The 11,137-nt window shown below is 31.6% G+C and overlaps 1 protein-coding gene across 1 annotated transcript; it reads left to right on the top strand.

Annotated features, from left to right (window-relative positions):
* Positions 1–1,968: 1,968 nt before the first annotated feature.
* On the top strand, positions 1,969–2,943 carry LOC149534575 (uncharacterized). Its single transcript, XM_089806039.1, has one exon. The coding sequence runs from the start codon at positions 1,969–1,971 to the stop codon at positions 2,941–2,943; it is 975 nt and encodes a 324-aa protein (XP_089662165.1).
* The last annotated feature ends 8,194 nt before the right edge of the window (positions 2,944–11,137 follow it).

Raw genomic sequence — 11,137 nt, 5'->3', positions numbered from 1 at the left:
CAGCATCAGAGATTGCATTAGATCAGGTGTATTATTCTAATACTCTCTCATAATTGTATTAGAAATTTGGAAATTCTATTGAGTTAGGTGGGTTTAACAGCCTTATGTAAATCCTTTAACAGGGTGACACTTCATGTAAAGTGTTTGTAAATCCTTTCAATAGGTCACATTTGACGGTGTGTAAAGCCTTTACCAGGGAAAACCATCAGAAGTGGTTGAAATCAATTGCTGCAGTAATTTTGTGGGCGTCATCCCCACCCCAATTTTACATTCTTATTCCTGGAGGGTTTCTAGGTCACCAAAATCTCAAGTGTTATGTGGTGATGCATGTTTGCTTCTCATGATTGTTTAATGTTTATATGCATGCATGTTAATTTAAAAATAAATATCAAGTTAATTTAAGATTAAATAAATCCATCTCCTATCAGATTACTACAATACAATTTAATATTTAAAATAGTAGAATGTGAGAATTAGTTTTGGGACCTACATTTATAAATCAAAATTTTAAAATTAACTCTAATGCTAATAACTCTATTCACTATTTAATCACAATAGAAGATCTTTAATTCAAATTTACTATGATAAATTGAATGGAATGTAAGAATTTGTTGGCCTACTTCATTTCTTAATTAAGGATTTCAAAATCAATCATAATGCTAATATTTTTTTAAATAAAAACATATTTGGACCAATTAATTATGACTTTTACTATAAATGTTAAATTTACTCAAATTTAAATAGAAAGTTAATTTAAGATTAAATATTTATACTCTTAAATATACATATTATTATAATTAAATTTAATATTTAATAACTATTAAATGTTTCAATTTTATTGTGATAAATTAAATGAAATGTGAGAATTAGTTGGCACATTTAGATGTTTACCAATTGATTGATATTTTTATTATATTTATTTATAAATTCAATCATGACTTAAATTTAAATATTAAATTAATTTAAGATACAACATTTCATCTCCTATTACAAATTACTATAATAAACTTTAATACTCAATAAATGTGCAAAAGTCTCTTATTCAATTTTATTGTGATAAATTTAATGAAATGTAAAAATTAGTTGGTTATCCTAAAGAATTTATAAATTAGCTCTAGTGCTACTCATTTTTATTATATTTATTAATTTATTTTTAAAAACAAGAGCAAGTTGATCAACCTTTCCTAATTCCCCTAACATCCTCAGCAAGAGTCCTCTCCAAATCTTGACATAACTCTGAGGGCATCTGCTCCCAATCATCAATCATCCATCCATCTATATTTTTCGACACCCATTTTGCCAAACTATCAGCTGCCCTATTCCATTCCCTTGGAATATGGGCATAAGACACTGAATCCATCAAGGAGCTAACCTGTAATATCTGTTGCACTATCAATGACAACTGCCAACTGACATCTGAGATCTGCCTCTCAAGGAGAAGATTAACTAGAACTTGAGAGTCAGATTCACAGATCACCTTACACCATCCAAGAACATAAGCCTACTTCAAAGCATGTAAGATAGCCATCCCTTCCATCCTATTAACAGTCTGCACCCCTCTATTGGCCGAGAAAATAAAGACCATTCGTATTAAGTTAATTTAAGATACAATATTTTATCTCCTATTATAAATGACTATAATCAAAATATAATATTTAATAATTATAAAAGAGCTCTAATTCAATTTTAATGTGATAAACTGAATGGAATGTGAGAATTAGTTGGCCAATGTGTTAAGTTGAATTTTTTTTTAATTAAATGATAATGCTAAAACATAATGCACTAATTATTTTCACATTCCATTGAACTTGTTAGAGTCATATAAAAATAGGACAATCACATTTTTCATAAACCCTAATTCTAACATTTGTTGCCACAAGCACATACGACAGCGAGTGAAGTTTCCATGTAGAAGCTTGGATTAGAAGCAGAATTGGTTCTAGAATTACCATCATATTTTATATGATAATGGTAGAGAAAGGGAAGCCATGTTCCAACATTGCCTATAAACTTGGAAATTGTGAGATTGGTAATAGGTTGAGATTCAGAAATGTTCATTCTGAGATAACGTTTCGCAATTTACAGTTGCGCAAAGAGCTTGATACAAATGATGCATCCAAGATTTTACAAATTGGTATAATTCAAGACATTATAGTTGTTTTGGCACAATCAGGTCTTTGTACTGCATTTGATAGAGACACAAATAAAATTCTTTGTCACTGGAATTTAAATCCTCATGATCAATTTAAACAGCTTCTTTGTATCAAGATCAAGGAAAATAATTGTTTCATCACAGTGTCAGCTGCTTCCCCTGAATCCTCAATGAAATGCAGAAGAATCCCACTCAACCACATTAGAAATGGTGAACCAAATGATGTGGGTTTTCATTTGTTTGAGGTTGAAAACTTCACTTTTCCAGGTATTACAGGGCTTGATTTTGGTAATGCAAAAGTTGGTATTTTAGACCAAGGTCATATTTACAAGGTATTTGATTTGAAGAATTGGACACTATTATACTCTATAGCTGATAAGGAAATTGACACTATAAGGCTCGGTTCTGGTACAATACTCTTAGTATCAAAAAGGAGTGCGTGTGGAAGCTTTCTTCCTTTGAAGATCTTATCCTTAGATGATGGCACTGTTTTGAAATCTTTTCATCAGACATTAGTACCCAATAAAAATGTTGATATGGTTACCTTCATTCATGACAAGATATTCCTAAAACAAGAGAATGAATGCATGCAAATAATTGATGTTCTGAGTGGAAAGACTATTGAATTGGGCAAACCATCGTTTAAGAAGCCTTCATCATATCTTTTATGCTACAAGACACGGTTGTTCTTGACATTTCACAGTGAGATTGTTCTTGTATGGAATTTACAAGGAGAGGTGGTTACATTTTATAAAGACCCCTTTGTCCGGAGTCCTGGTTGGCTTTTTTAGCTTGCTCGTGATGAAGAGCTTCTCATTTCTTATAACAAAGTCGGTCAGCACTCAATAAATATTGTTGATATCTTCACTGGGAATTGCTCTGTTATAAGGCGGGGGAATGCTTTTGAAGATATTACTACATTGGAATATGATGAGGAAAGAAATGAAATTTATGCAGGCAATTCAAGAGGGTTTCTACAAGTATGGTCAAATTAAATGTTAGTGATTGGACTCTCTTTTGTTTGAAAGAAGATGGCTTAAACATCACATTCTAGATTCCTAGATTAGAAGTGCTAGATAGTTGAAACTGATTTATTTTTCCAAACTAGATAATATTTAAGAATTATCAGCCTGGCTAAATATTTGATTGTTAAAAAAAAATTTATGTGCCCAAATAAAAAATAAAAGATGCTTTAGTGAACTACTTTAGAGATGAGGAAGATTGTTGGAAATGATTTCTATAGTGCATTTAGGTCTGTTACTGTGATGTGAATTTTTTTTGGTTCTTCCTCTCCTCTTTGAATATTAATGGTTTATATTTATTAATGTGATTTTAATGCTTCAGAACTGTACACAGCCACTTTAATGATTTTAAAAGTTCAGACAAAGAGAGTAGATAAGAAAATAAGTGTTTCTTAGTGCATGTTAAATCTTTTTCTTTACAGTTATTCATCGCTTGTTCAAAGAATAAACAACTCTCTAAATCGTGAAACAATTTTGAAGGAAAGTTTAACCCGCTTTGTAATTTCATCATTCGCACCACATTCTTGCCAATGTAATTTCAGTCTCTCATTTTCCTCTGCAATCAGGTGATAACAAAAAAATCAATTTGCATTTACTTATATTTTCTCAATTCTAGAGAATCTGCAAACAAATATATCTTCTGCCCATTTTGTTAAGATATCTTCTAACAAAAAGGTTTGCCTGTGTTTTAACATCTAACCACCTGTCATACAAAAGCTATTAAATTATGAAACTAAGCATTGCTGCTACAGTTTTACACATATAAACTGACCATTGCTATAATAGTTTTACAAATATAAACTCTGTATGCTATAATAGTTTTACACATAACCTAGTTTATCCAATATTCTTCTACTTTGTCAACAGAAGATATACCAGTATTTTTTTCTATGTTTTGACATACATTAGAGCCTTCCGTAGAGTTCATATAGTTTGCAGCTTTGGGACAAAAAATTTTCATATACTTCAAGAAAAACAAGACATTTCAACACCAAAGGGCATATCCTTGATTAGAAAGATAACAATTGACATTGAGAACATAATGGAAAAGACTTGGAAATCTGATTGAAGGAAAAATATTTCGGAAGATAGGTGTATGGTATCTATATAGTATCATATATTTTGTCATGCCAATGAAATGTGGTGAGTTCTTTGATAATATTTTTTTTTACCATCTATAGTGAATTTACTTAAAACTGATAAGTAGGTTTGATAATTTATTTTTTTTACCATCTATAGTGAATTCAAAATTGATAAGTAGGTTTGATCAAAGAGATCCAAAATGGTACTTCCAAGAACTAACCCTCAGACGGTGAGAGATGGTAGAAGAATTGGCTAACTCACCCATCTATTTATAGGACTTAAAGATCCCATTAAAATCCATATAAAACCCCTTGAACCCTAGAATTTAGAGGAGGCCATTAGGAAAGAAAAGAATGTTACAAAATAATTACCACCTAGGACACAAATTTTTTATCACTGAATTAGCTTGGGACAAATAATATTTGTAAAATAAATGTTGGAGAAAAATAATAAGTCATCTAATTATAGTTTTCTAACTCTTTTCTATTCTAGTATCTTCTCTATTGTGCTTGGACGAGACATTCTCTATCCAAGGTCACTCACATATGCATATGTTGATATCATCATGCATGTAGATGGATATTAAACTTGCATACCCGCATCATAAAGATTCCTTAGTCTTAGGCATGTCCATCAAATGGATATTATATTAATCTCACATAGAGATATTATAGAGATTATGATAATCTAAAGCATGTTATTTCCCATCTCTGATATTGACACATTCATCCCTTTCATTGCAACCAAATGGCTTATTATACTAATCTCTCATACTCACACTAAGAGTTGGTATTTCATCTATATAATGTCATTCAAATAGAAATTTTTCCCATCTTTGATACTACACTAATAATTTAAAATCTCCCTTTAATTTCTCTTTATTGTTGTATTATGCTTTGGTTCCAAATTATACTTCTTATTCACCCAATCGGTGCTTCACCTCTATGGGCATCACCTAGATCCAATGAGTGCTAAGTTCTCCATTTATCTTCATGAGAGATGGATTTGTGTGAATTACTACCAATGAAACATGGGTCAAAGAGTTTGACTCAAAAACTACACAGTTAAATTTGAGAGCAATATCACAATTTCCAGATGGAGTAGTACTAAGATGGGTGACCTCCCTAGAAGTCACGATGCTTCATTTCTATGAGAATCACCCAGATCTAATGAGTGCTAAGTGTTCCATTTATTCTCATAAGAGATGAATTTTTGTGAATGGTCAATGAGTTTGACTAAAAAACTACACATAATTAAGCAAGTAAATCCACGTATATTTCGAGAAAGGGAATTTCAAAATTAACCCTAATAGTAATTAAAACAAGAATTGAAAACATATTCTTCATAAATTCTATTTGAGATAAATCTGTAACATTAGAAGTCTGGATTAGAAGCATAATTGATTCTACAATTACCATCATTTTTATATGAAAATGATAGAAAAAAGGAAGTGTTTTAAACAATCAAACATTGCCCACAAACTTCAGATTTTTTATATTGGTAATAGGTTGATACTGAGAAATGTCCATTCTCAAATTATGTTTGATGATTCCAGTTGCAAAAAGATAAAAATGGAGCATACAAGATTGTGTGCAAATAACTATAGCTTAGGGTGTATTATAGTTGCTTTGGCAAATGAGGTCTTTGTACTGCATGATAGAAACCCAAATAAAATACTTTGCCCTTTGAATTTAGATATCTCTTGATCCTCATGAACTAATTACAAGTCTGTACTATATCAAGAAAGATAACTCCATCGTCACACTACCAGATCATTTTTATGATGGATTCTCAATCAAGTGCAGAGAAATCCCACTTGACTACATTATAAATAGTCAATCAGATGTTGGTTTTGATTTGTTTGTGGGTCAAAATCTCACTCAACCTGGTAGTGTTTCATCCTCACAATACGAAAGCTAGTATGTCAGTTCAAGGTTATATTTGAAGAACTGTACACTGTCTTAATATAAAAAAGTACTTGTAGAAGCATTCTTCCTCTGAAGATCTTATTGATAGAGGATGACATTATTTGTAAATATTTTCACCAAAAAGGTGGATGTGGCATGACAAGATACTCCTTAAACAATGAATACCTGCAAATGATTGATGTACTCCTTAAATAATGAATGCCTACAAATGATTGATGTTCAGAATGGAGTTTGAGAACTTTTATGATATTTATTCTCTTCAACTAGAATTGGTTGTGTCAAATTTACAGGGAGAGCTAGTTGCATCTTATAGAAACAACTTTATCCAGACTATATAAGTTGCAGGAATATGATAAGAAAAGAAATGGAATTTATATTACTGGGATTGAATATGATAAGAAAAGAAATGGAATTTATAGAGACAATGCTAGAGGGTTTGTCATAATTGGACTCTCTCCTGTTTGGAACAGCTTAAAATTTGTCAAATTTTTATTTTCTGAAAATGTTTAGAAAACAAATGATAATTGCATCATTTGGTAAAAGTTATCTTCTTAAAAAGTTGGCAAAACTTACACTAGTTTTCTGGGTTGCAAGTTTTAGATCAGGCATTTGCATCTGTGCACCAAGTCAAAATTTTGAATTTATATTGTTTGCTGGTACGAATAAACACTTTTTGGGTATTGACCTATGTCTATTTTATCTGGTACGAATAAACACTTTTTGGGTATTGACTTGTGTCTATTTTAGCTGGTACGAATAAACACTTTTTGGGTATTGACCTGTGTCTATTTTATCTAGTATGAATAAACACTTTTGAATCTATATTATTCAGCACTGTATCATCTAGTTTATTTGGAATGAAGACCAAGAAGGGTGTTGGAAATGCTTTGATTATTGCTACCTCTCCATGTTGGATATCAATGATTTATATTTATTATTGTGATTCTAATGCTTCTCTGTAGAAGCCACTTCTGTGCCAGATGGAAAATCATTATAAATATGGTCAAAAATTCAAACACAGAGAGTAGGTAATTGTAAATACTTAGTGCAGGCTAATTCTGGAAAAAATTCAAATACAGAGATTAGATAATTGTAATTACTTAGTGCAGGCTAATTCTGGAACACTACATAAATTGCTATACTTAGTGCAGGCCACTTCTGGAAAAAATTCAAACACAGAGAGTAGATGGAGAAAGAAAATTTTCAGTAAGGGAAGCGAAGGTACTTATTCTTGTGGATAGAAATTGCTATACTTTCAGCTGTGAATTTTTCAGATTCTGAAGACAATTTTAATACAAGTTTTTGTGTGCACATTCAGTAAGATTTGCTTTCTTGACAAAGAGAGGATTGTGAGGCTGAACTTATTTTTGTATAACTGTTGTGGCAATCTTGTAGTTTTTTATTGTTCTTAAAGCTCAATAGAAGGTGCAGTTGCAGATTTTCATCATCAGAGATTGAGTGGGAATCATATATAAAAGTTTCATTACTTTCCTATTGGCAAACAGATAGTAGATATGTTGACAAATCTTTGGTAAACAATAAATTTGTATTCTTTTGAGATAAATTGGGTGTTGTGCAGAACAACTTCCTCGCTAAGTCCAACTTGATACTTAGCAACAACATTTTTATTCTTTAAAAGAATATTTCTAAGTTTGTGAGTTTGTGAAAAACAAGATGTGATTTTATATATGATTAAGAATATGTTCTTTTATTGCAAGCTAAGTAAAGAAGTTAGGTTCTATATATGTAAGATTGTAGTAGTAAAATTGAATTGGATTCTATTGTATTCTAGAAGAGAAAGTTTGTTGTTGTTAGGCTAAATAGAAGATCCAACAGTTGCAGGTTTTTCCCAAGCTGGGGTTTCTTGGGTGTATCTGTGTTATTTTCTATATTTGATTGACTTCTATTATTTTGCTTTGGCTATTTTCTTACGTTAATTGACCTAGAATATTAATTGTTATAAATCAGATTGAGTTTTCTTTCTGTGAATTTATTGTGCAATTGATGGGTTATAAGAAATTAGCATAAATGTTTTTGCTACCATCAAATGGATCACTATGCTAGTCTATGTCCAAATAGGAATAAGAAATTAACATGGTATTAGAGCTCTAAACTCTAAATACATAGCCAAGATTTTTGATGCAGATTTCAAAAAAATAAATAGTTGTTATAGTCTCCAGATTTTCTTGTGACTATGGCAACCAGCCTTCGATACGAGGACAGACTCAAGGGTGCATCTAACTTCTTGTAGTGGAAGGTTCAAATGACATTTGTTCTCAAGGAGAATACATGCTGTGGATTTATGATGGTACAATAGTGACTCCACTTATGAATGATCTTATTGCTTTGGATTTGCATGAGGTCAAAAGGCCAAAGTTCAAAGAATCATTTTTGATAGGGTAAGAGATCATTTAATTCCTCATCTATCAGGGAAAGTCACTGCAAAGGAGATGTGGAATATGCTCACAAGACTCTATCAAAGTGACTACCAGAGTTGTAAGACGATGCTCAAGGAAAAATTGCATGATACTAAAATGTTCAAAGGCAAAATTGTGACCTCTTGTTTTTCCAAGCTGACACAAGTCAAAGATGAGTTGGCTACTATTGGAGAGACAATTGCTGAAGATGAGTTGGTGCATATAGCCTTAAATGGTTTTTCAAAGTACTGGGAAGTTTTGTCAAGTGTGTAATTGGCAAAGATCGAGTACCTAATTTGACAAAACTTTGGAATAATTTTGTTCAAGAGAAAATCTGTAAAGGTGCTAATCGAGGAGACGAGATAAAGAAGGGTCAAGACAAAGAAACTCTTGCTCTTGAAAGGACAAACAAAAGATTATTCTTTTAAGAGTGGGCAGAGGAAAGATCTAAGCACAATAAAATGTCTTTTCTGCCATCAAATAGGTCACTATGCCAGTCAATGTCCGAATAGAAATAAGAAATTAATACTGCCAACAGTAGGACATGGGACAATTTTGCTAAACAGAGAGGGCCTTTCTTATGAAATAATACAATGCCTAAGCAATTCAGAAAATTGGATTGCTGAGTTTCAATGATCTGTTTGGAGGCTCAATGATGTGTGAATTTTTCTAAATGTTGGTGGCTTTGGTGGCAGAAGGAATGAATTGCTATATGATGCAATGCAATCAAGACTTCACAGTACCTTTTGTTGAGACAATATTTTAGGTATCTTCAACATTTTCCACGTCTTTCCCTTTGATTGTTTTACCGTCAATGTTGCTATGGACTTGTCGATTTTCAGTGCACTTAAATGAGGGTAAACTAAATGAGAGTTGGAAAACAATCGTTTTAGGTTTTACAAATAAATGTAAGAGCTCTAGCCCTTTGAAGTACCAAATCAAAATAGCGAAGTCCTTTTTAAAAGGTGTACCTATGGAATCATACAGCAAAACCGAATCAAAATAGAGAAGTCCTTTTAAAAGGTTTGTAGAGGAAAATGTTTTGGACTTAAATATTACATATCTTCATTTTTACATTAAAAATGTTAAATAGTCAAAGTTGAAAAAAAAATTTGCAGTTAAATTTTTTCTTCATAAATGATATTTAAGAGGGATCTCTTTCATGTTAAAAAAAGAAACTTTAGAAATAGTAACTGGAGGATAAATCTTATTAAAATGTTGATTCTAAGTGATGGTTGTAGGAAGTTTTGATTACTAGTGACACTTCTCAATAGTGTTGTGCTATGGTAGAGCTAATAATGTACATTTTTTATGAATGAATAATGTGTATAAAAGAAATGAATTGTTCAAATAAAATTAAAATTTTATGTTTTTTTCTTATATGATCTTAAATTACTTTTAGTTTTTCTATTGAAGCAGGGAGATGCTTTTGTAAGAACCAATGTAATATAAGTCAATTGACAAATTGAGATGATTATGTGTCCCATTTTTGGAGAAGTTAATTATTTATAAAGTTATCAATAAAAATATATATTACAAGATAACTTTATATTTAATTAACTTAATAAAGTGATATATTTTATAAAGTCATTAAATAAAATAATCTTCTAGAGGTTGCTGGAAGAAGCAGAGAAAAAATTAAAAAGGAGGTCGACCTATCGAGAAAAAAAGAATAAATAGGCATTGAGGGCTCATTGCCTATCATCAAGATTTATTATTGATATTTGATTATGTGTGTTGTCAAGCCTAGGGTTTCTGCAAGTAGTCACAATTAGCTATTGAGAACGAAAACTCTCAATTGGTATGCAATTTTGAGGGTGTGAAAGATCACCTGAATTATTGTAGCTGTGAGAAGGATATTTCAGTCCTTTAACTTGTGCTTAATTGCTAGTTTGGAGTTTCAACTGGAGTTGCACTTTCATCATATCATATTCAGCATTCAGCCTCTAGCACTTGATCAATCTGGGTTCTTCATTTCAGTTTGTAGTTGTAACAAGTTCTTAGTTGGATTCAGACAGCTAGGGTTTGTCTATAATGTGCCATGTTGTAATGTTTCAGTGCTGAAAATTGCATATCATATGTAAAAAAAAATTGGTGATCATTGAATGAATACCTTGGCACTATTTTACATCGGTTATTTAAGCAGAACAATTTCTTAATTAAGCAATATACTTTCAGTAGTGTATTAAATTTAGGGTTTTTTAGTGGCCTGTTGGTAAGGGTCACTACAGTGGTATCAAAGCAATTTCCTGCCAGCCTGGTAGGGTTTATGCAACCAATTTAGTTTACAAAAGAACCAACATAACTGAGAATATGGCTGAGAGACATTCTCAAAGGCCACCCAGAACTATGCATGATGATGAGACTTTACAACATCAAGAGAGGCTTCTACAGTCAATAGAGGCAAGTACACAGGTAATGATGGTTATGATGCAACATTTGATTAGGGAAAATAAGAGAAATAATCATAATAATGAGTAGGATGATAGGAGCATAGTAGGATCACAACATAGGACACGGTCTAGAATAGCTGAC

The sequence above is a fragment of the Cupressus sempervirens genome, chromosome 10 (genome assembly GCF_028749045.1).
Source record: "Cupressus sempervirens isolate cs-2001-9-10 chromosome 10, ASM2874904v1, whole genome shotgun sequence".
In the NCBI taxonomy this organism is placed as follows: Eukaryota; Viridiplantae; Streptophyta; class Pinopsida; order Cupressales; family Cupressaceae; genus Cupressus; species Cupressus sempervirens.
Note: the sequence above shows the minus strand (reverse complement) of the source record. Positions and strands in the feature narration are given on the sequence as shown.

What these genes read in the sequence shown, in the direction of transcription:
- LOC149534575 (XM_089806039.1), top strand. Translation starts at nt 1,969, where the DNA reads ATGGTAGAGAAAGGGAAGCCATGTTCCAACATTGCCTATAAACTTGGA.